This window comes from Choristoneura fumiferana, chromosome 8 (genome assembly GCF_025370935.1).
Source record: "Choristoneura fumiferana chromosome 8, NRCan_CFum_1, whole genome shotgun sequence".
NCBI lineage: Eukaryota > Metazoa > Arthropoda > Insecta > Lepidoptera > Tortricidae > Choristoneura > Choristoneura fumiferana.
Window position 1 is genome coordinate 11,611,388 of NC_133479.1, and position 26,897 is coordinate 11,638,284.

At 36.9% G+C, this 26,897-nt stretch overlaps 1 protein-coding gene across 6 annotated transcripts in view; it reads left to right on the forward strand.

The window, feature by feature from the left end:
• Lar (tyrosine-protein phosphatase Lar) overlaps positions 1-26,897 on the forward strand; it is a 474,823-nt gene that overhangs the window by 7,187 nt on the left and 440,739 nt on the right. For 5 of the 6 annotated variants that reach the window (XM_074091236.1, XM_074091242.1, XM_074091237.1 and 2 more), the window contains exon 2: positions 10,900-10,944. The exons of the other annotated variant lie outside the window; for it this stretch is intronic. In XM_074091236.1, coding sequence (XP_073947337.1) covers positions 10,924-10,944 — 21 coding nt within the window. In that variant the 5' untranslated portion in view covers positions 10,900-10,923. The remainder of the gene's footprint in view (positions 1-10,899; positions 10,945-26,897) is intronic. 6 annotated transcript variants of the gene reach the window in all.

Here is a 26,897-nt window from a genome sequence, read left to right on the forward strand (position 1 = left end):
GTCCGAATGAACAGTTATTTTCTATATTGCTATTAAACGAACAATTGCGTTTTTTTTTCACATATACGAGTCAAGTTTGTAAATGTGTGATCAGGTTAAGACGCACAAATATAAGGGAAACCCGTGCTTGCGTGCGAAAACATTAACAGAAAATTTGAAAAAAAAAAAAAAGGAAGTTTATGAAATTATGAAAATGTCCCTGTAAGATTTTATTTTAGATGTCACAATTATTTCGATGCTTATCGCGAGAAAAAGTTTGAAAAACTTAAAGAAAAACAATGAAAAAAATGAGACGCGAGATTGAATTTTCGAATTTGTTTGATGTTAAAAGTTAAATTTAAGTAAAATGAATTTAAAAAATGAAAGAATGAAAAAAATCCATGAGACGTATTTGTTTTCAGTTTATTTAGTAAAGTTTTGTGTGTTGGATTGTGAACCGTTAAATTACAACGTTCATGGATATCTCAATCATGAAAAAAAAGGGTGTCAAAACAATATAAAGTTGAACCAGAAATAAAGATAGCCTGATGGCCAGAGCCAAATAAGTGGTCTATCAATTTTTAAACAAGTTCCTATCAATTTTGAACATGAAACTACCGTGAGACTCACTCATATTAAATGATATTGTAACGGATAACTCACGTCTTAAACCGAGTTTAGCTCGACATGTTTCGGGCTATTACAGTGTGCGTGTTGCGGCAGCCGCCGAATCGCGTGCCCCTGAAAAGAAGGGCTGCGAAATAGCCCGAAACATGTCGAGCTAAACTCGGTTTAAGACGTGAGTTATCCGTTACAATATCAGTTAGTATAAGTTCCTATCAAATGAATATGTCGCTAAAGTCGAACTTTCAAGTTGACAGACACGTCTATTGGCATTATTGTTTTATGTCATGCAAACGATTATCAACTTTAGGGTGGTAGACCACATATTTGGCTGATGGTACAGTCAAGGGCAAAGATATCGACACGGCCAAAGTTACAAAAATATGTATACACGTCTTTATGCTCTTAACATTAAGGCGTGTATACATATTTTTGCAACTTTGGCCGTGTCGATATCTTTGCCCTTGACTGTACCTAGTTACGTAAGTCATTAAAAACTAACTAGAAAGGAAAAAGTTTTCAACCTCTTCTAATGCATCTCGCATTTAAAAACTCTAAAGTTCCCAAGCTGTTATCAATATGCAAATAGACGTATCGGCTCGTCTCGTAAGTTGACGACATCTGATTAAAGTGCGAGATAAACACGGCACGGCAGCGGACAGATCCCTGTGGGACCCGTAGTCGAGTTCACGAGTTAAATCTAAAACATACTCCGCTGTCACCAACTCTATAAAATAAAATATACTTCGGAATTTGCTACTGGCACTACATATCGGATAAAATGTTAGGCGAACGACGGAATTCATATCTTAGCGGGTTGTGAATTATCTTTAAAATTTACCTCTTGTGTATAGCTGTTTCCCGCAAATTCCTGGCGGCCCGCGGGAACTTGCTCTGTCCTGGGTTGAAAACTAGCCTATTGTAATCGTAATCAGGAATAGTGTTGTGTTCATTCATACTAACAGTAACAATAATAATTAGACGCGTGTGTTAAGTCAAGTTAAGAATAATTTTCACTTGTAATACAAGGTTTTTGCTGTTTGTAATTTTTGTTGACTGTACTGCAGTGTCATCCGACCAATGTGTGTACTCGTATACTAAATTTCAAGGTCAATCCGACCATTGGAAGTGGATCAAAGTTACTTGCAAGATTTGAAGTAAACAAACAAATATACGCAGTGAAGCGAATAAATAGATAAATAAACAAATAAAAGCTTGTCAAATAAATCAGGATCAATCTCAATAAAACCATTTAATGTAAATAGCGGCCTCACTTAAAAATATACCTACTTGGAAAGTTTCGTATAAAATATAAAATGTTGATTAAAAATACTTGATTTTTCTGTAACGGTTACGGAACCCTATCCTGGGCGTGTTCGACACGCTCTTAGTCGGTTTTTATTTAAGGAGAACCAACAGCTAAAAACACAATACATGAAGTATGAGTAGCAATACAGAGCCAATAAAGTACAGGATCCCACAGATAGTCATACTTTACATTTTAAATTTTAAGATTAACTTGAACGAGGTGCCGCGCACCATATCGAACGACACATTTATACTAAAACATCTTTGATTAATACATTACCTACACAAATACACAAACTTGACCTCTTCATTATGAAGTATATTATATTATATAGAGACCAGTGTTTCTCAACGTGAGGTCCGTGAAAATGAAAATAGAGCGTTAATTAAGAAGTCATCAATAGAGGCGTGAAGGTGAGCGCTTCGTTTTTTAGGGTTCCGTAATAATCATCGTCGGGTCAAATTAGGAAAGGCGTTGTAAAATTTTGTCGGCTGTGCTTAGAGCATCCGCTAAGAGCCTGCCATTGTCCTTAGCTCTCAAGTCGTAATCGTAAAGGGTATTGTTAGCGACTGTATACTAAACTAAACTAATTTACTAATTGACATTAATACCTATGATGAAAAGGCAAATCTTTGTAGTACGCAGTAGTAATCTTTGTAACTACTAAGACGCTTTAAAAATCTTTCACAAAGGTACACTGTTAGATTACGGTTGATTATTTTTAACCTCCGACGCAAAAAGAGGGGTGTTATAAGTTTGACCGCTATACATGAGCTCTTAAACGGGTTGACCGCTTTGAAAGCTGGTTTTCTAGCGATGGTTTTTAGACATGTTTTATCAAAATCGGTTCAGCCGTTTTTGAGATATTGAACTTTTTGTTGGTTAGGTTATTTATCGTGAAAGTTCAAAATGTTTCAAACCATATTAGTATAGAAATTTACTAACGGCATAAAGTATGAACAACGAGATTAATAAATTCAAATTTTATTACATTTCACCTGATAAGAAACATATTGACGTACAGCCCTTTAATTTCTTGTTTTATGAGGTCACTTACGTGTAAATATTATAAACCATTTACCATCCATCCCCGACATGTTTACAGCGCTTCATTAAGGAGTTCCGTTTTCATATTGACTTTCCTGTTCGAAGCGGCGGGTCAGGGTCGCCGTTATTGTTGTTATTAACTGATTTTTCATTTGTTATATAGCACAACTGACGTAGGTTAAATTGTTAACATTTGACTTCCTTCTTGGATATTTATGGCAGTGCGGTGGTATTGGCGTTCGTATAGTCAAAAATTCTCTTTATTCATTTAGGTTATACCAAACACTTATGAATGAATATCAAACAAATGTAGGGACGGTTCGGAAAAATCTCTGTTGAGAAGAATCCGGCAAGAAACTCAACGAGGTATAGGTATATATATATTTCTAAAACAGATTTATATTATAATGTTATTTAATGACTTACATCACGTATTTAACAGCAACTACATTTTTAACACAGTGTAATTTCGCTATATAGCAGTGGCGTGGCGCCGTATCTAACAACTCGATTCCCACCGAGTTGCCTAATTTTTTTACATGACGTCAGTAATGAAAAGTATGGCAAAATTTGTGTACACTTACTCCGAGAAATTGTATCCGTAAAGATATCTAACTCACGCTTCTCTGACTCTGCGGGTTGTCTAACTAAGATGCCGCAGATGCCAAAGACATTTGAAACAATCTAACAGGTACTTGTGCAACTCGAAATACATTCGTAAATATGTCAAGTTTTTTTTTACCAAAATATTATTTGTTGTCTAAGCTAGAAACACACTGACGTTGGGAAATAAGCGTGGTGCGGTATTCTGTGTGGGCTCATTCACGTTAGCTCGAATATTACAACCGTACCGCCGCCTCGCCGCTCCGCACTGCTCCGCCTCCGCTATCAGTGTGTTTCTAGCTTTATGCACATGGTGTCTTTATACGGGCCGACAACGCGCGTTTCACTTTTACGGCGCCGCAGATTCCCAAAAAGCTAGTACAAACTGTTATTTAGTCTCGTTTAATGCGTGTTTACGCGCGTCACTTGCACGTAAAAACATTATAGCCTCTATAAAATTTGTATTTGCAAGTTGCAGTGTGCAGACTAGGTAATCTCCGATATCTGCTCGCTTTAGATGTCTATCTATCTCACTTCTATCTATCTATCTATAATAAAAGTGGATTGCCGAAATGTATGAACGCGCGTAACTTCCGAAGTTCCGAACGACGACACTGAATTAGATAATTATTTTTTTGTTGTGTTGCCAGGACAAGGTTTGCGCGTAATAAAATTTAAAAAAAACTTGAACGGGAGCGAAGCCGCGGGCAACAGCTAGTATTAGATAAATTCCAATTTTTAATCCTGTTTAAAACGAAGATTGATCTTAATTTAGTTAGAAAAAGGTGACTGCATAAATATTATCTTAATTGATGATGGCCAGATTTTAGCCAAATTTACTATTTTTATTACATCTATCTCCTTGGCTGTTTATGGGATTTTACTTGGTCAAGCAAATCGTCAATCGAGTCTTGGCACGTTTATCACAGCATGTTTTTGTTCAAATTAAGTTTATGTTATAACGTTTAATCTTAAATGAAATAAGATGGACTCCACATAAAGTCCATTAGTACATTATAATGTTACTAATGTTACCACACGATCACGTCGTTACGCGGTCTGTATGTGGAGACGTATTTATTTTGCATTTTCGTGCAAGTAAGTTTGCAAGTTTCAAAACTCATTACACTAACCGGACCACGAAATAACTTAAAATTTACGTGGACTTATACCATCTACTCGTTATAACAGTACATTACAACAGTAGACAGATTAAATTAAATACGATCCTACTGGTGTTGTACTATACATAATCCTGGTGAGTCCTCGCGTACTTTATATTATAAAGAACAAATTAACACTAAGAATAGCGGCGGTACTTTATAAAGCATAATTGTTCATTTATAATACATTTTTTATGAATGTTGAATAAATATCGTAGATAGCGACACTCGTGATCCACTTCAAAGGTCTTAAGTATTACATCTGTTCATTTTAAGACTCAAGACGATATAGATCTTTTAGACATTGGATAGCTTTAGTTTTAGTTTCTAGTTTTTATTTTTATTTAAGACCGTTCTATATAAACGCTGGCTCGAACAATGTCTAAAAAATTAAAAGTAACAAAAAATATTTTTTCTTCCAACTATGCTTTAATTTCATCATAACCGCTATAAAATTAGCCTGCATAGTGTAAAAAAACTTAGTGTTAGGTTGGTCAACCTGACGGTCTTATGAAACTTGACAGATTGCGTACAAAAAATGGTTGCTACCAATCCTACCAAAAATAGTAAGTAGTCGTATATTAAAAAAAAAAACTGTGTTTGGTTGGCCAACCTGGCGCCCATCCGAAATTTTGACAGATCGCGGGTGAAAATATCTGCTATATATGCTAACACTGCCAAAAAAAGTAAGAAAATAAAAAAAACACAAATCGGCGGGAACCTTGCGAATTTGCCATGGACATTTTTTGAGAGTGCGAATGTAAACTTACAAAAATGGAATCATCGAGTGCTAGTGACATTTCGTTCCTATTAATTGCTTAGCATGAGATTTTTTTCGTCTACTATTCCTGTAATAGTTAAAAGAAAAGCAGATTATGCACCTCGCATTAAGTAATTTATATTGCCCTCGTGCTGTTTAAAGCCTTCGCTCACGGTCGGGCTCCAAATCGGCACAAATAACTTTCTGCTTGGTGCAACAATCTACTATTATCTATTTTCGGAGAACCAACCCAACAGCTAACCTTACAAAATAAACTTATTTCATAGTAACAATAAAGCCAATTATAGGATCTCACAAGTAGACTTTTCAAGTAAAGTTTTCATCACATTTGTTCGTAAACAGTGTCGTAACATGCAAGCTATCTTGCAACTGTAACCCCCTGACCTGAATAAAACCCAAGGTCCTTTTTTTGCGTATAACGCCCACGGGCGTTATGAGTGGTTGCGCGTAACTGTGGTAATTCCTTATTTAACGCTCTTAAGACACAATGAACTATTACTGAACGTATCTTGAAAACGCCTTTTACTGAGATTGCGGTAGGCTGCTTTCGGTGTAATTTGTAACCATCTTCAAAAAAAGGAGGAGGGTCGATGTTCGTCTGTATGTATTTTTCTATGTTTGTGTTCTATGACATACCTATCATGTTTGAGACAACCTGTATTATGTGAATATTTAAGAAGTGGGATATTGTTCAAGTCCAAGTTTATGTGGGACATATTAAGACTTATGTTAGGAGTGATTACGCATACCCTGCTTGTATATTTTGCAAATCTGAACCATAATACTGGTATGTCTGTGTTAAACTTATTTAATGTTATTTGGAGTGAAGTATACTTATGCTAACGAAAAGCAAAGTGTTAACACCCTGTGGCATACGATACGAGCAGACAAATTTTAATAACGTACTTACATTAGGTTTTTCTTCAAACTTAAAATGTTACCACCGAGCATATAAGCAATAGAATGGTAATATTGGCAATCCAATCCAAAAAGTGTAATTTTTGTTTTATTTCCATGTATGAGATCATTTTAGTAAAATCATTTTTGTTATTACAATAATCTGGTAGATGAGGGTGAAATTTGGTACGCGTCTCGGGAAAAAACCTTAGATTCAGGATTCAGTGTAGCAAACGTTACTGCTAATAAAGCAAATAATAGCGTGAATTAAAACTACCGTGAAAGGCGTATGTCAGTCGAGGTATCTATGCCTGACATGTTTCGAAGTAATCCGTGGTTGGTTCGTGATAAGTCCCTATAAATATTGTCCAGTTATGGATGACGCAAGGATTTTACATTTTTTTCAGAAAAATACATATTCATATTCATATTCATTTATTGCGATCATGTTAATTTGTACAATTATTCACTATACACTATTATTCACTATTATTTATTGTTCATTTATGCACTTGTACACTGCTAACTCTTAAATTAACAGGTAGCTAATTAGTTAGCAAATCGAATCCTTGATGTTCATTGATCCGCATTGAGGGTTTTCTGACAGGCGGAACATCACTAGATCGCGTTAGTATCGTAAGGTAAATTAGACGTTACAGTCTTGCTTACAGAAACCAATCCCAACAACCAAACGTGGCACAAATGTCAAAGTTCTCAAACGGTCCTCACGACTTAAGCGCCAATAAGTCTGTCACAGTAACTCTCAAATCCTCACCCCACTCTATTGGTTAGGTGGATGACCGATGCTCGTGACTTACGCGAAGCGTCTCAGTCTCAGAACTGACGTAAATCTACTCCGAGAAAGTTTTTATTCATTAGACACGAAATCCACTATCAATTACGGGTTTACGGGATTTTATGAAAACGTCTTACTTTGTTCAAGGTAATATTCTATGTAAAGATTTTCTCTCGCTAGACATTGCTTGTCTTAGTAAAAAGCTGAACTGTGCGGTCTTAATAATGTAGTACTAATTGGAGGCCTTGGAGGCTCAGCTATGAACGGATTGAGTTAAATGAATAAAAGCTCGCGAAATTCATTTAGGTTTCCTAATGAGGTCTTACATAGTTTCGGGCATGTTGTACACTACTATAAGTATTGAATTTTATGTTCATTCGATGACCATAGAACATCCTTTTGCCTTTTACTCCGCGACATCAGATACTTCATACAACAGGTTTCTTGTGCCGCGGAGTACTAGGGTTCCGGCTAGGGGAAACTGGCCAATTGCGAGTCAAACTCGCGCACTGAGGGTTCCGTAGAAAAAATGAGAGAATTTCTACGAAAAAAACTGATTTATCAGTGTATTGGAATTTGTTAGTTAAATATACGTACACCGAAAAGAGAGTAATGGAATCAACACTACCTACGTTGTACAAAAATGTCTCAAGTATGTTGAAGTGGAGATAGTATTAGTTAGAGTTAATGGAAAGTTTGGATTGCATTGATATATTGATTTTGAGCCTGGCCCTTACTACCAAGTGCAGAATTCGAATTTTGTATTTTGCCGTCCCGCTGGTGCTAACAATTTAATACGAAAGTGAGAAGGACGGTGCGATTCGAACTTCGATTTAAAATTTCGTAGTAGCCCCCCCCCCCGTTCGCTATAAACTAAACACTACAAATAAAGTCTTCCCTATAAGAATCTACGGCTGCACGAAGAAAGCTCCAGTCGAACTAGGTCAGAAAGAAACGAATACACGCAGAATATAAAAGAACCCAGTTCCACAGGGCATTGTCGACAATGTGAATTCTAGTCGTCTATATTGCGATAATAAATGTGCAGTGTTACTACATCTATCGCAATATCTCGTCTGCGTGAACGCCGAGTTAATCTTTTCCTGCGCAAAATATTATCGCGAAATGCTTCTATTGTGTTCTACCGGTGTAAAGTACGTTGCACAATGCATTTTAACCCAATTAGCTTGTTAGTGAGAAAGGTTATTAAGCTCCCAGCCATATTTAGGTCTCTGGAGGGAAATATTGTTGTAGAGGAAAATACACCATTGCCTTAGGGGTTGCCTCTCATCAATACAATGAGATTTAGCTTCCAACTTACTGGATCGTGGAAAAATACCGGCAAACTTTATCTTACTCCTTCACCCTCGAGTTATTATGTATTTTAACGAAAAGTATTTATATTAATGGCGAAGCAACGAGACGTCTTTATTGATCTTGCGGTGAGAAACTTAATATATTTGGAAAGCTGTTACTGATATTGAGAAAAGTAATTTATTTCGTGCAACCTTTAAGCTGCTTCGTATCCCATTTCTTGGAATGGGAATCGCATCCTTCGAAAACAAGCAAGACAGGTACAAAATAAATAAACAGGAAAATGTACCCAAATAATTATAATTATCAAAGTTCGTAATAAAATGAGTAATGATGGTATTATTGTAGTGGTTTTAATACGCTTAGGTATTATGGTACTTATCAATACAATTATATTTGGTTCAGAGGATAACTAAACAACTATTGCTCTGATGTGTATGTAGTACCTACTAAAACATTAGTACTCGTATAGCGTACAACTCGTGTCCTGTCATGACTCTGACCGTTCTATAACAATACTAACTTAAGTGCACCACCACCGACGAAATGTTTGACAGATCAAAGCGATATGCAAACTTGCGTTGTGCACGCTGTTAAGCGATCGCTGACATGTCATCTGACCCTGTCTACCGTATCTTTGAAATTAGTATTATCTTTATGCATTCTTTAGGAAACGTGACAGCTATCACGCAGAACACTGATTTAAATTCGAGTTCATGGACGTTTCGATAAAGAATTCAGTGGCATTCGAGTCTTTAATTAATAAGAAGATTGATATGCAGATGACCTGACAATGCTCCAAGTCTGTTGTGACCGAAATGAAACATTAAAGAGGCCTCACAGACACTCAAAGGAAGTTATTCATTTATTAAAGGAAATTCCGCGTTGACTCATACAAGATCTGAAACGGTTGGACTAGGAATTCGAAATTCATTCCCGTGACGTAATCTCATCATAATAAGAAAGCCAGAGACGGAAATCCAGAGCATTCTAAGATTATTTTGGCTTTACGATGACAATAAATAAACCGTTGATGATGAATCATAAAATCCGTCTCAGGAACAGATGGGGCTTTTTAAACGTGGTCTCGGTTCGAAACATAATTTTGCGCAATGTAGATATCCTGGTATCATGGGAACATTAATTTGCGAGAACCATTTATCATTCACCGCTGTAATTAGCGTGTGAATTTTACCCCACTATAGCATTTGAAGCTTGATAGATGAATTTAATTATACGTTACAACCTAATAATATTAAGACGGCCGAATTAGTTATTGATAACCTAACCTTACCAACAAAAAGTTGGAAAACCCCCGACTTTGTCGCTTCAAAGTTCAATATCTCAAAAACCGCTGAACCGATTTTGATAAAACATATGTAAGAACCATCGCTAGAAAAACTGCTTTCAATTAAAAAAAAACCGCATTCAGATCGGTCCACCCATTTAAGAGCTACGGTGCCACAGACGGACAGACACACACACACACAGACAAACATAGCGGTCAAACTTATAACACCTCTTTTTGCGTCGGGGGTTAATTATAGTTAAAACTATAAAAAAAAAATAGTTAGCTAGGGTTTCTTTGAGATTTCTTGTAGATTGTGAATAAAAAAATGAGAATAGATGATTCATGGCCTGACCTGCTTATAGCTAAGACTTTAATTAGATATAGGTAGTTACGAGTTTCATATAAGTTGTGTTTTAATATTTTGTGTGTAGAATGTGCCTAAAACAGTTCCTTATTTTTTGAGTGAAACCCTACGTTATGTTTGTTTGTAATAAATAACATTTTTAGTAATAAAACGACAAAATAGCACGCTATAGAAGTCAAAAATGTTTTTTACCTGAAGTTGTCCTTTTTACTTTACCTACTACATAGATCTGTCAGACTATCTATTTGTCGCACTCAGAGACTTAAATTAACTAATTAACTTGTGGTAAGTCGCCCAATAGTGACAAGCTTTATTTCACTGTAATCTCTCTTTGTGACAGCGTTTTTCAATGCATGAACTAAAAAGTATTATACATATATAATTGCTTAGTACCCTTTTTTTTTCGGACGGACTGTTGCTGTTAGCCTCAGACGGCTTTTACAGCTTACCGGAGAGAGGGCGAGCTGTCAGATGGGCCGCTCAGCAGCTTAGTACCCATAACACAAGATTTGTTAAGCTTACTTTGGGACTAGGTCAATTGGTGTGAATTGTCCCGTGATATATATTTTTTTATAATTTTAAAAGGGAATTAGTTGATTGATAGACATAATCATCAACGCTCTTTTGCCCAGCTGAACAAATAGTACAGATCCGGTAATTGGTATATGGACTCTCAAGTTGTATTTATTTAGTTAAATCAAACATTTAAAATAAACCATTTTTTGTCTCAGACAATAGTTCCCGTTACAAACAAAATGGGGCCCGACACCATATCCGTAAGTAAAGTTATCGTTATCTAACTTATTTGCAATGTTATTGATCTAACCGCCTGCATTCTAGAATCTCAAATGAAATACAGATCGTCACAAATTCTCTTTCATGTGTAAATATGAACCGTCACGCCATCTATTGCTTTCCTTGACAACTAACAAGGGGCCCTCACTTCACTACTAACAACTCCACACCAATCAGGTTCAGTGTAATAACAACGTGGAGTTTGGAATTTCTACTAGATGGCGCTAATGTTCGCGCCTGCATAAGCTACCGGTTTAAATTGTTAGGTGGCGCTTTTAAACGTCGAAAGCTGCTCGCAAACATGTTCAGTTAGTACTGTGGCATTGGAAGTTAAACCACCACCCGTTAGATGTCGTTTGAATGGATGTGTTAATTTTTTTGTGTCTAGACTAAAATAATAACTGCGTTAATAATAACTTCCACAACTTATTTTTAGCCTAATATCAAGCGGGTAGGTATAGATGTTAACTTTCACGCGATATCAGTAGACCACTTTAAATTAAGGTATTGAAAGCGCTATTGATATTGAATTTCTTGAACCATTTGACTTCAAGGACTTCCTTAGGGAATTTAATTCCCAATGCTGCATAGCGGTGTAACGGTCGGCACCAATTTTGTAATACAGCTAATGCATTTCACATATACATACTCAGTACCGGAGCAGTTCGTTTATAAAACGCTTACAAAAATATACCTCACTTGAAAGCCGTCCGCAGTAAGGCTTAATTTAATGCTCTATATGGACTGCGCACGTTACATTTTTCGCACAATTTCCCGAGGCACGTTGCGTTCAAGCTCCGTTACATAAGTGCCAAATTAAAATATTTTGGCACGGGCTTTTACTTTTAAATTATGTTAAAAGATTGCACATGGCACGGGTAGCCCACTGGCACAGTGTCCATTGTCCGCCGGGCAATATTCAGGAAATTTATATAAACCGTTACGGAGTTCATATTGCACGGTATCAGTTCATTAATTAACTACATCCTGTTACCGCAATGGACAATATGAAATCAACAGAGAATTCGGGACTCGTTTTGCATCGAAAAACACAATAGTAATTTTTCATTCCCTTCGGTCCAACTATTGTTTGTTCCTGACATACCAATTAATTAGGGTTATGTACGTGAAACAATAAAACGAATTCTAATAGGCTAAAGTCTAGGCTAGCTTTTGTGTGAATAAAGCCATGTCGTAAATTCAGCCGGCGCGAGTGGCTCCGCCTCGGGCAAGTCACTGCGCGCCCTGCTCACGCCTGTTCCGGATATTCAACGTTACGAATGGCTTTATTAAGACTAAGTATTACAATTTCCGAGCAACTATTGCGATGGTTAGAATTGCTAATGCACCGCGGAAGGAACCGAGTGAAAAGATGCGATTGCAACGAACCCGGCAGAAGCTTCTCGCTTCCTGTTTTATGAGCGGCGAAATTGCAGTTTCACGCCGAGTTGCCAACTACCGGCTGTATACTATGTTATTCTATAAATGTATATATAGGTACAGCCAACGCTCATAATTCAGCTAGATTATCATAAAGTTAAATGAGTAAATAAAGCGCAATTTGTACTAATTAGTTCTAGTAAGCGAATTCAACGGAGTTAATTCACGATTCCTATCTTGATTCGCTTATCACTGTTGAACCAAAGTAACAATAATGCTTTGGTATTCCGGCGCTTAGAAAGATAACTCGTTGGAAAAGGGGCTGCGTCTTGCAACCACAAATTACTATGATTTAATATTGCTTAGTTATCTGCGGGTTGGTAATTTGTTAGCGCGCCTCTCGGGCCCCGCGTTGGGCGCCATTGTTGCTCCGCCGCCTTTTGTTCGTCGCCTACTCCGCGCGATACGATCTTGAGTTATTATGATTAGGATTCTTTGCCAAGTGACGCGGACTCGCTAATTCCTTCATTGTCGTTTAAGTTTAACTCACTCTCTTTTACTAACCCTTTTCTTGACACTGCATATAGTTGCATGTTCGAAATGATATAATATTTGGTAATACAATTAGCTATCCCCTAAGTCGGCGATTTCACAAACTTAGATTAATGAGCGATGAGGTTTAGCCGTTAACACGTCATCTTTCAACGGTACATTGCCTTTTAACGTCAATCAAAACTTCGGGGTTCCTGTTTCCTTAACATTCCGCGTTTACCCGTTAAACTATTCAATTAATTCACATACAAACGTACGTTTTGAGGTGACCTGTTAGATTAATAAACGTCACCGGCCCTCGTAAAGTCAATGGAGTTAATATATCAGCGAGCATGTCACGCACGCCACGCCATAGTCCAACTTTCATTTCATATAGTGCTCTTAAATGAATCGATCTACGTGTGGCTTTTTCAATTAGTGGAAACATTCGGTTTTCATTGTGTTTATAGTGTAATTGCCGGATTGTTATCTATCCATCTTGACCGGTTTAATGGGTGGCCATCAGGGAAATGAATCGCCCTGCTGTCCGGCCGAACGGAATGGGAGCCTTGTACAAGTGTTCTCCGCGCGAAATTGCTTTCCGTTTTAATGCTCGAGGTATCAAGGGATGCGGTGTTTCCGTGCTGATTGTTTTGCCTTTATTATTTATAACCGCGTACTTAAAATGCAGTTGGTGTACTGATCTTGGCTCCCTTTTATCCTCCTTTACCTTTGTTTATTCCATGTAATTACAAATTGTGTTCTTCTGCTTTTTCAGAATCCTATTCCTGCATGTTTTCCTGCTTCCTGATTGCAAATTAGAAGACCACAAGCCTTAAACCAAACAAAACCTAGTCTTCCATTAACTCCCTTTTCGAAAATAAAGTTTATTTCGTTGCATGTGTTTCATTGTTCCTACCATAATTTATTATTCAGTTACTGGATCAGTAAGCTGTAAGCGGTTTGTGGTGCGAATAGTGTGAGCGTCGTAAATATCTCCGTGTTATGTTATGGCATCGCAGTTAGCAAGGATTGCAGATACTGCAATGGCATGCGGCGTGCGTGCCACACCCCATTAATTAGGCCCAGAGTGCTTCCGCGCATTTATCAATCTGCCCCCGCGTCGGCAACGCCTCGCCGACCTCTTGAATTTTAACAGTTATCCATTAGATGTGAAGAAAGTTAAAGTAGAAAGAAATATAACGGGTTTTGACTATTTTAAGTAAATCAACTTATTAAATATCCTTATTATAATATGGTATTAGCGGTACTTATAGGCACGTTGTGATAAAATATTTATTACAACCCAAAATTCGTTCGCAGAACCTTTAATTTCACTAAGACAGTTTTCTCCTCTAGCTATTTTACACGGAAAACCATGCATTTAAGACATATATTTACCTAATTTTAAAATGTAACACTATATTCAATATACTATATAGTTGATCTAATTCCAATCAGTCAAGGGCTTGTACATGCCAAAGTTAACTAAAGCCGAACCTCTCTACCCTTCGAGAAGTAAGCCAAATTCATTTATAAAGTGTGGAGCAAAATGATCGGTTCCAGCCGTTTGGGTCCCGCACCTGGGTCCTTGATCCAAGGATTAGTATGGCCAACCACTCCCCGGATAAATACTAAGATGCCGATACTGATAAATCACTTGCCATTAACTTGGGTCGGAATTAGCATTACGAAGTAGCTTTTGTCTCCGCAAACAGTCGATTTGTTGGTTAATTACTTGGTTAACCAGTTTCTCAGATAATTTGTCAGCTGCTATTTGATTAAATGCGTGGTTGAAACTGGTCAGACAACATGAGTAGTACGATGAGTGTAGGACGTTGTAACTAGGCTAGGTTTGTTCGCTCACAACATTCGACTGCGCTCAGTGGCCCGGGAGTATGCGGTCAGCAATCCAACAACCCCTACGTGTTCTGCAGTTTTAGATCTGACTCGATGACAAAATTTATGTTTCAGTGTGATCGGATGAATTATTTTTATGCATTATTTAAATGAGCACTATCCATTCTGCTGTTTCAATAGAACGGCATATCGCTGCTGACGTTATGGTGCGAATCGGATATTTATTAAACAAGAAACCTACAGTAGGTAATGCTGATCGCCATCAGCAATTGTTAATTTGCTGTGAAAAAAAAGTCCTTGTTTTGTTTATACGATAAATATACTCGTTGCTAGTGTATAGGTTCGTGAATGCGGGCCTCAAGGTTGCATAAAGTCCGGTAGATCTGTTAGGGATTGTTGATCAATGATCATGCTTTATATTTGTAACTGTTAAGCCATGACTGTAGTATATTTTATGCTGAGAGAATAAAGAAAGCTGTAATAAAACCGAAACCGAGGTTTCATGTTTAAAATCGAGGTGGTTAGAAAACTGACTGACTAGTCTTTAGGTGAAAATAATACCTTCTTTTCACACTTCAATATGTTCAATTTAATTAAAGTCTTGTGGCATAATACAGATCTTTTTCCTGGCTGTATTCGTTTTGCCTAAGTTAGCAAATTATAAAAAAAAATACTCTATAGGATTACACGATGCGTTTTACTCCCGCTTCGTAAGACTATGTAAACAGGTAAGCAAGATGATCCTGAAAATTGTGGTGTTACTTAGATCGGTAGTTATGTCACCAAATAAGTCACTAGGTCTGCTGCGAGGGAACGTCAGCTATTCAGTTTAGCCGGATTTGCGGAAAACCGTGCGGCGGCCACGAACCGAGCGCTCGAAACACGCGTCATGGAGATATTGAGTGAAATTGGCTCTATTCATTCACTGCCAACCGGAGCATTACCTGCTCCACTAATGTCCGCAGACGTCATACCCCACGGATTGAGAAAATTATCTTAAAACCTTTTATATCCTAATATCAAATTGCAGACGTGGCTAGAGGTTTAGCTCTTCGTGAAAGTTCACTGAGGAAGATATCCTTATCACAGAGGTCATGTGACAAAAAATTAAAAAAACATCTCGGTAGGCAGGATCACGGTAACTCGATTAACCCCACTCAATATAGAAAATTGAAATGCAAAATTGAACTTGTTGACTGAGTGGGATACGCGCACGTCAATCTGAGAATTACGGACGAGTCAACGGTAAAAAGAGTAGTATATCATCCATATACGTGATAGCGGGCCACCGGCGAGATATGAGGGTCAACTCTCATTTGATATTCTGCTTCCAACCCCAGTAATGGAATATCGTTGTGAACCCGCCGACGCCCGATGCGATCGATCTTTATTTTATTTTTGTAAATTTGTACGAAATTATGACCGTTTGCGAGATTATTATCTATTTGACTATTTTGACCCACATTTAACGAGTTATTTCATCATTCCACTACATAAATAGATGAAGACAACTTTAATACTATTATCTATTTGTACGGTACCGAGCAAATAATGAAGCACAATTCGGTAATGGACTATGAAAACAAAATGACTAAAAGAATGATAATAGACACGCAAGACTACGGAACATTTCAAGTTTTACGCGACTACTATAGTCTAAAATCGATTGTCCCACACGCCAACGTTAACTAGCTAAAAGTTCGTTTTTATTTTATTTTCTATTTACGTTTCTTAAAAACATTATATTTGTATCAAATGCAAAACAAAACCGGCGTTTTGTTACTCCTAGGTATTATAAGTTTATAACAATTCACGATCAAACTGACCACGGCGCTGACAGGACGCTTTGTGTCCATTGTCTATTGAATTGGTTTGAACACAATTAATTAAAGTCGCGATTTAGTACGTACAAAAGCATCGCGTGTGTAGTTAGAAATTCAATAGTCCCATTCATTCGCTCGATGGACTTACTAGAGTTTCAGTTTAATTTGATGCACAAAATAAACTTTTATTCAAAATTGTTATACCTACACGGTGATTTTTAATCGGTGATCAGGAATAACAAAAAGCGATATTGTAGACGGCCATACTGAATAACTTTTCCCATGAGACCAATACGAAAATCGGGAAAAAAAAACCCTGGTTTCATTCATTGAGGCTGGCGAGGTGCTGAGGTTTTCTATGAAATAGCTGATTTTTTTACCCCGATTTTCGTACTGGTCCCATGGGAAAAGTTGTTCAGTATGACCGTCCTTATCGCTTTTTGTTATTCCTGATCACCGATTAAAAATCATCCTGTATAGTATTTTGCGAGGTATGATCCAAGACAACCTAGCAAAGTAGAGTAGTGAGAGAGTCTACTCTAAAGAAGGTGTTCGGCACATGGACTGTCAAATTTTTTGGGATATTGTTGGGGTTATTTGCTATCTTTTCACCCTTGGACTTTGGGTCCTAAGGGTTAAGGTTTTGGAGATATGATTTTTTAAATGTTTTTCCCAAATTTACCGAAATCCCACCTTTAAACATTCCTAATTTTTTTATGAATGTATGTAAAATTAATATTTTTTTGTTTTAATACTTGTTAATACATGCTTGTTCTAATAATAATAGTTTTTATTATAATTCATAGTCTCAGAGGGACGTACGAGGATTTTTATTCAAAAAAAAAAACTGATTGTGTGAATAAAATCCTACTTCGAAAATCAATAATCAAAAACTAAGACAATTGAGCAGTTCATTTTCTTTAAATGACTTTTCTAGCTTGTGGCCTTTCTAACGATGCTACACATTGATAAAAAACTTTAGTTCATACTAAACTGTGTTCTAGATAACATTTTTTTCTTCTAACTGTTATCCAGCTCATTTCGCCGCAGTTTTATAATTAAGACAAAATGTCATATAGTTTCGGTGCGTAGGTGGCGATACGGGCACATACGAATGAAAACGTATTGGCGGTTAAAAGGTTAATTGAAAGGATTAACGCAGCTATTATGACAATGAAAGCTGAAATGCGGCTTTAGCTACCGTAACTTAACTTAGTTAACAAAACATTTCACGCATTTTAAAGTAGGTAATTCAATAGATACTTTTTATCAGCATGTCCATTGCTCAAATAACGAATGCGAGCGATGTTTCAATTAACTCCATTAAAAACTATTGTACAGTATGACAACGATCTTAATGAACGTGCCAAAAACAGAGCTAACATCCGACTGTCTTGCAAACATCACTTTTTACTGTTCGCCGTGAATGTAACTGTTTGTATTTTTGTTTAAGCTTTTCACTTTGTATTTTGCGATTAAAGCACTAATGATTATCGCACTCTAATTTTGCTTTCAAAGACCTAAAATTATGCCAGGAACTTAAGATGACGTGTAATTTTTTAAAGATAGGCTCGTCGAGGGGAAGAATTATGTTTCATAAGTCCACCGAGTCGACAAATAAATAACGCCTGATTTGCGACACGGTCATGGCTCGCTAAGCTCCTGCAGGGCTACTACTAAACTCGAAGTTCGTGTCGTGCGATCCCTCTGACACTATTTAATACGAGAGCGAGAGGGACGGTAAGATACGAACTTCGAGTTTCGAGTTTCGTAGTAACCCTGCAGCTACCCACCTCTCTCTTTTTTATACTTTATTGAGACGTTTATATGGATAAGGATAACGTTACCTCGGTTTCATTATACGTGACTAAACTATGATGCTAAACATAAATGTTTCAGTGCGTCTCAATAAAGACTACAAAATGCGACAAATTCTAGCTTACCGTTATGCTATTGTACCTGGCTATGTACTCGTATATGCTATTGTATAAAATTCACCAAAACTGATTCATATAAGGTCTGTATTGTTGCCCCGTGTTTATAAATTACCCGCCCGTGTGGTGTCGGGTTAGAATTACACCTCCATTTCTTCTGTGGATGTCGTAAGAGGCGACAGGATATAGGTTACCCGTAGGCGACAGGCTAGCAACCTGTCACTAATGTACAGTTTTTGTCAAACTTAAAGCCTAAATTTGCTAAAAGTGACTCCGAAGCGGTATCTAACGTTTCGTGTGCTCTGCCTACGCCATCTGGAAATACAGGCATGATGTTTGTGTGTTGTAGGTATGTTATAAATTAGACACTTCGTCTTGTTATATTTTATTCAATTGACTGTAACGTCATCAACACACGGTAGGTACATAAAATAAACGAATTCAAATCTATTGTTGCTCCACGCTCACCGTAATCCAATAGATCGAATTTATTGGCTACACAAAACGCGTTAGATGAACTGCATCGCTCTATTTTGCGTCGCGGAAAAATAGTGTTAAATCAGACGCGTTAACACGTCGCTCAGCGAGATTGCAGCGAAATTGTTTCGCAGTTTGTGTGGAGTTTAAAAGCGTTTTTACTGAGCTGCTAATGGACGCGGACTTTACTTACCGCCGTTCCGTTGTGCGCTTGTTTAGTATTAATTGCGCCTTTTGTCGCTTATGCCAGCGTGCACTTACATTGTAAATTGTTAAAGGATACACATTACTTGTTTCATTTTCGTAACTGCAGGCCCTAATTAGGCTGCAACGCCTTTGAGAACGGTTGGAAAAATAATAATGCTTATTAAGTGTGGTTAACGAAAAACTTAGACAGGTCAGGTAACTTAGCGTCCGGTACAAATTATAAATTTTAATACATTACATTAATTTAATTTTAAACGCTCTGGAAATAGTTTGATCCTAACAAACATTAAATACGACTTCACATAACTTAAATCCCTGCGCTCTAGACAAGTTGCGGCGTGGCTACGAATAAACCCCGATAAACAAGAAGTCCAACTGCAACGTTGTGACGTGGGCAGTAAACAGCATGCAGTTGGAATCCAGCTTTAATTTAACCTTTTTTCAACCCGCGGAATAATTTTATTTATCGCTGACGGGTTCCGTTGTTGCGGGGTTAACTCCCCAAGTTTTAAATTAAATTATTCGCTCGATAATTGTTGGCCCTCAGCTGATGGCATAGCCGTTTTCTGCAGTTTATGTTGTTATTGCGGACATGAACATGCTGAAATTTGCTTAAAACATATTTTATTGCCTTGGCTTTTCATTTCATGTCTGCGGAATGCTTAATCGTGTTAAACTGTATTTTTATCTGTTGAGGGAATACGTATTGTTGTATAAAAATGGGAATGAAAGCGTGATAATACACTGTAGTGATTGTGGAAAATTTATTTAAATATCATGGGCCGTTTTATACAGATTACGATTGATTCTGTATTAATTATTAGCCTTCATCACATAACTATCCATCTACTGCAGTTCTATGGAGCGTTGCCAGCCCATAATAAGCGTTAACTAAATCTAGTGATAAGTCAGACAAAGCTGAAACAGTTCTTATAAAGATATAAACCGGGAGCTCTAAATGGTCCGATGAATTATGTAGCAGTCTAGAAAAGGACTATGCCAGGCCAGACGTTTCAAGACAAGAGTTATGTATTCGCTATGCATATCAGTTTTATCGGCCATGGACGAGCGATATGTTATACGAATCAACGAAAGTAAGGGTTTCCATGCCTTCAATTGTTACCACAAGTTACATACTGACAGCCTTATTCATAAAAAATCCTTAATTGAGGTTTGATCGGTCTGTTACTTAGCAGACTGATTAAGCTTGTTAGACGGTTGTCAAGAAGTATGTATGATTCATAAACGCTTGCTAGCAGTCTGCTAGTTGTTGAGCTGCTGATAGACGGATTAGACGCGTTATGTTGGCCACCTTGACAAATCAAAGACAAAAAATGGCCTAATCGATAATTTAAAAAAAAATTGACAGCAGTGACAGCAAATTAGCAGGAAAAAAAATAAAAAGTGAGATGTTTGTTTTCCCGCCATTTCCGATCCGCATGGTTATGTTGTGCAAAAAGCCATAATTATCTTAATCATCCTATTTTTTATTTTCATATTTATTGTTAATTGATTGTTGCTAATTTAGAGGACTTAAATACAAATTCCTGAAAATAATTTTTCCTATTTTTTTTTTAATCTTTGCGTAGCCCTGCCTTTACTATAAATATCTTCGGTATGGTTTTTTGCTCTTGTCAAAGTCAGCTGTTCAAACTTGTGGCGGCCATTTTGTGACTTAGCAGGGAGATAAAGGAGGGTTTACGGTCCTCTAACTTTAGCAGAGCCTTGATCGACTGATTAGCGCTAACAGACGTTTATGAATCATGTTTTTTAGCATCGGGCCTTGAAGGAGCCTTCAAGGAGGCTCTAACTTTTTATGAATAAGGCTGTGAGCTTATAAGTTAGGTACTTTGAAATAGAATAATTTGGAATGAATGTACCTTATATCTTTTTGACAAGAATTATTTTGCATTTATCTTAAATTGTTACGATATTTCGTGAAGTTTATCGTCTCAAATAAAACTACGCCAAACGTCTGTCTCGACTTCAAATTTATCGTGGCATTTATGTTGCCTGGCTTCATAGCTTGCGCTTGATTACATTAAGCCTTTCATTTGCATCAAACAAGTATTCCTCCAGATCATCCAGATTATTACCTACATAAATAATACAATACAATACCTACAATAATACAATACAATGACTCTAACCTAATACCTAGTAAATAAATAAATATCACGGGAAACTTGACACCAATAGACCTAGTCCGAAAGTAAGCAAAGCTTGTGTTATGAGTACTGGGCAAGGGATAAATTTACTTAAATAGTTATACACATACTTAAATGCATAGTAAGTACTCGAGAATAAACATTCGTATTATTCATACAAATATCTGCCACGATCGCTGATCGAATCCAGAACTCGAGGAACATAGTCAGGTTGTCTAACCACTGGGCTATCTGGTCGTCTTAACCATTAATAAGGTAGAGGCGATATAGTGACTACATGCATGCATTGATTTGGAAATTCAACCTTATTGTTTTAGTAATAAGTTTCAATATTGTATTGTAAAACTCTTTATTGTACATAAAAAGTTATGAAAATAACAAAACACAGGATAATAAGATGTATTCATTGTAATTATTGAAAATAATACTAGCTTTAAAAATATCCTTTGCCAGCTATGTATTCGATAGCTTCTTTTGATTCTGTGGTAGTACTAGTACCTATGCTTCAATAAATGGGGCCTTATTAAGGGTTAAATACATTTTTGTTTTACACGAAACTATTGTAATACCTCATTTTTACAAGGTCTTGTTTAATTATTTTGAGAAGACTAACAAAACGGTTTCGTCGCAGAAAACCGCACATTTAGCGGTAGTTAGATGAAACTTTTTCGTCGCCATGCTTAATTAACACGTACAAAGAAAGACCACGTTATAATTTTCCTATTTTTAACGTTGTCAACGTCACAACTTTGCGGACACTTGGAAACTTTTTGTTCGCGACTTAACTTAAACCAAGCTGTATTTTATTGCCCTTGTTGAGTTAATATAAAAGTTGGCTTATTCCGCGCCATCGATTAAAATTACCAAGTTCACAAAATTCGAGCAGATTTAATAAGTTTAGCACAAATTCGCTCCGACCAATATATTTGTAGCCCTCCGATCTAAGCGGCTTCATGTAATTGAAGTTCGTCGTTATTATGGTGCTCTCTACCCGTCATACGGTAAATAAATATTGTTTTCGCAAGCTTAAGATTCAATAAAGGAACTGTTGTTGAAATTTACGCTCCGTACCTTTTGGATAATGAGTAAGGTGGGCTGCTGCCTAATTTACGAACGGCCGATTCTGCGCACCAAATTGATTAAAACTTCTATCGGAACGCTGCCGCGCCGCTTCCTGATCAATTTATTATGGAATAAGTACTTCCATGTTATATTAAAAGTATTCAAACTAAACTTAGAATATACATTTTTTTTCCTTAAGTGTGTTGAAGAAGACAAATTCTTTTAAGTGCTTATTTTAGTTTCCATCGGCACGCTAAAAATTAGAAAGTTACATTAAATCCCCTTATTTCTTAAAACAAACTGCTTAAAACTGTTTTCTTTAAATACCTAACTTTGTTTTAATTAAATGATGTTAATAATATTCACTTAATTATAATTGTACCTATAGTGAATTAGGGTTTCAGTAGTAGATAAGTAGGTATCGTCAAAATCCAAGTTTGTTCTGCCACTTAAAAGCAGTTCATATGTGTTAATTAAAACTTCTATGACTGGTGCTTTTAATTAATTAAAATCATTATATTTCTTACGATTAATTTATGGTAGCGTACTAGATGGCGCTGCTTTATCGCAACATGTGTCTCAAATCATCTCTGCACGGCACCAAAATGGCAAAACTCAACGATCGAAGTCACCCCAAACAATCTTCTTGTCTTTATGCTCTCCATTCTAAGAAGAAAAAGGCAAACGGATGAATGATCGTACATATTAGCTCGTTTGCCTGGTTGCCGGGGGCATTATTTCGCGCGGTAATAGATGGGGTAATGGCGCGGCGGGGACGCGTGGCGAAGAGCAGACGGTGCAACACCTGTCGCCCACGCCATGTGGTAGGTTGTTGGTTATATAACTTTTTTGATGCAAGTTGCAGAATTTGATCAAGATTAAATTAGTGAGTGTAAAGCAACCGTTGCGCCTACCCAAGATGGAAGCCACTGTTACTTGTTGGCCTCATGACCCCAGATCAAATGAATCAATTTTAACGTGGGCAGATTTGGTGAGTTCCTGAATCCCACGAGGTGGTTTTTAGTTTTCTTCAATGGAAATCAATACAGCTGCGAGGAGTATTTTCGAAGTTTACCTTGATTAAGTAGTAACTTATCGGGTAATGTTTCTTTCTACCCTACTAATATTTTATATGATAAAATTTGTGAAGATTTTTGATACTTAATCACGCAATAAGGTCGATTAAAGTGAAATTTGGTGCGGAGATAGGATAGTTAGGTCCCGGTTAAGACTTTCAATAGTTTTATCCTTAAAATTTTCATAGTTTCCGCGGAACAGCGATGAACGTATTCTTCGCAGACAACATAGCAACAGCCAGTTAAAGAAATATGATTACCAAGTACCTGCAATTCGCGATATTGTTATACATCTAGCTCACGTATTGCCTTAATAACAGCTACAAGCCACACCGCTCCAGGCCACCAAATTCCCCTTGCAGATTGGATGCCTCATGATTTAAGCAGCCGTACGCTTACCTCACTGCTCCCAGTTTTTTCGATAATATGTGGCGCCTTCAAGAATTTTTACCATACATATATGATATAAAATGTTTTATAAGTACATTGGCTGCGTCCTCAGGGAATCAAAATATTAGCTTAAGGGGCTGTTTCACCATCCATTGCTTAGCGTTAACCGACGGTTAAATGTGATGCCGTCTCCATCTATTCGAACAAAACAAAATGCCAGATAACACTAATCAATGGATGGTGAAACAGCCCCTAAATCTCCTAGCTACACACGTACTAAGTTTAATTTGAAAATAAGTAAATTTTAATCTAAGAAAGCGCTTAGACGCATCGATTGATTTTTCATTCTCTGAACTCTAGATTTAAACTGAAGTAGTTTGTAATGAAACTACTTAGTGCCCGCTGTTGCGAACTGTTTATTTTTTATTTAAAAGCTAACGCTTCCATTGTTGGATAGTTAATGCACATGCATTTTGCTTTTGTTTATTTCCATTAATATATTTTGTCTATATATAACTCATTTGAAAATTGTAACTGGATCGGCATATATTTAGTACACAAATAAATGCTATGCTGTTACCTACTTTTTAGTAAATAATTTACTTATTTCAATTTTATTTTGTACAAGTGGTATGTATGGCTGGAAAAAGAATATATTAAATTAAGTTGGTACATGGGTACCATCAGCCAAATATATGGTCTACCACCCTAAAGTTGATAATCGTTTGGATGTCATAAAACAATAATGCCAATAGACGTGTCTGTCAACTGGAAAGTTCGAACTTAGCGACATATTAATTTGATAGGAACTTGTTTAAAAATTGATAGACCACTTATTTGGCTGATGGTACCAACCACCCATTTATTACGGAAGCTGTGTCGCCGGAAATATGTACGTAAGTGCTTGTTTTTAGGGTTCCGTAGCCAAAATGGCAAAAACGTAAACCTTATAGTTTCGCCATGTCTGTCTGTCTGTCTGTCCGTCCGTGCGCGGCCTTGCTCAGGGACTATCAATGGTAAAAAGCTGTAATTTTTCACGGATATATATGAAAACTATGCTGACAAAATGGTACAATAAAATATTTAAAAATAAATTTTTAGGGTACCTCCCATAGACGTAAAGTGGGGGAGATTTTTTTTCCTCATCCAACCCTATAGTGTGGGGTATCCTTGATAGGTCTTTTAAAACCGTTAGGGGGTTGCTAGGACGATTTTTTGAGTCAGTGATTTGTTAGCGAAATATTCAACTTTAAAGTGCAAATTTTCATTAAAATCGAGCGCCCTCCCCCCCTCTAAAACCTAAACCGATGGGTGGAACAATTTTTGAAAAAATGCAGGATGATAGTAAGTATATCAAACTTACAAGGAAAACTATAACGGTTTAGTTTGCCGGAAAATTATTAGTAGTTTAAAAGTAAATAGCAGCCTAAAGTATAAAATTTACCTAAACTTGGATGATTCCGTATAAAATACGAAATCCTTAGAAAACTATTACTTAATTTTTACGTAATGGCTATGAAACCCTATTTTGGGCGTGTCCGACACGCTCTTGGTCGGTTTTTTTTCTATTGCATGGGTGAGAACATTAAAGAAAACAAGTCTAATTTAAATTAAAATGATCGCGTTTTATAAGTCGTTGCTACTTGACAAACTTTTCGCCCTTCGCATTATGCACCTTGCCAGGGCTAAATCGCAATTAACTCAAACTTCCAGTCATGAAAGGAGAGTTCTCAATTAATTAATGCTGTGTTAAACTCCCAAGTAAGGTTCGGCATGCGAGGTCGTTAGCTATGACAAGTGCTGTCAGTATTTACGAAATGTTAGTGTGCGACGCGCTGTTAGACGCCATCAATCGTGAAATTATTTAGTCTGTGACAGTTGTTGACAGAACACTATGGGGACCTCTTATGATTCATTTTCAAACTTTGAATCCAAACTAAGCTTTAAATTAAAATGACTTGTTAATTTCAGTAATTGTAACTAATAAACACATCAAAACCAAGGCGTTTCTGCGTGACGATTATGAATCTAGCCGATAATTCTATAATAACCCTACGATAAGGTTCTGGCCAACTTCCTGGAAGTATTAAGGGCTTGGCATAATCATTCTAGCTTGGTAATACTTCGGTTCAGGTGCCGAAAACATCGGGAAGGGCTGTTTTTGTTTATCAGAATCGTTTAATTAACCTCCGAGGACATTCGAACTGCCTTTCGACACGCGACCCACGTGTCAACTTACAATTGCGCCCGGCTGTAATTTACCTCTTTTTACATTTTTTGGACTGTAAAAATGTAAAAGTTGTGTGCATGGGTTATTTATATTTATTTTATGGGTGTTATATCTGCTGTCCGGGTGCTACGGAGAAAGAATAATGAGGTTTAAAGCACGCGTTTAAATGTTCATTGACTGCATTGAAGTTTTTATGTACGATTATAATAGTCAAAAGAAAATAAGGGCCACTTGAGTTTATTTTTTTTTATGTAAGGGGGAAAATGAGCGTGCGGGTCACTCAATCATCATGGGAAAAATTAAATTAAAATAAGTTTGTTTTTTATCTGAATACATGTAAGCGAATGAAAAGTATTTGTCATGTCATGATTAAAGAAACCATTTTAGACGAGGAATTGGTATAGAATTATATTTATTAGTATTTTTGTTTACCAACGAAACTCACTTAGTCCCTATTTTCTTCGTATGTACTTACCAAAAACTCGCTTCGAAACCAAAAGAAAAACAAACTGAAAAAGAAAAGGAAAAGAATTATCATCCAAAATAGTGATAGCTGGTGGAAGAAATTGAGTTGTGAGTGAGTCAGTTGAATATGAGTTCGTTAGTCCGGAGTAGGTAAACATCGGTTTGATAGCTTAGTATGGAAAAGATTTCTCTAGGTAGTGCTTCAGTGAACCGCCACATCTCGCGAGAGCGCAATAGTGCCGTACGCAGTTTATTGACATTGGCAACTGACACCCGACTAGAGCTAAAACAGTTTTAGTGTTTCAGCAGAATACAAATGCGAGCACTACTA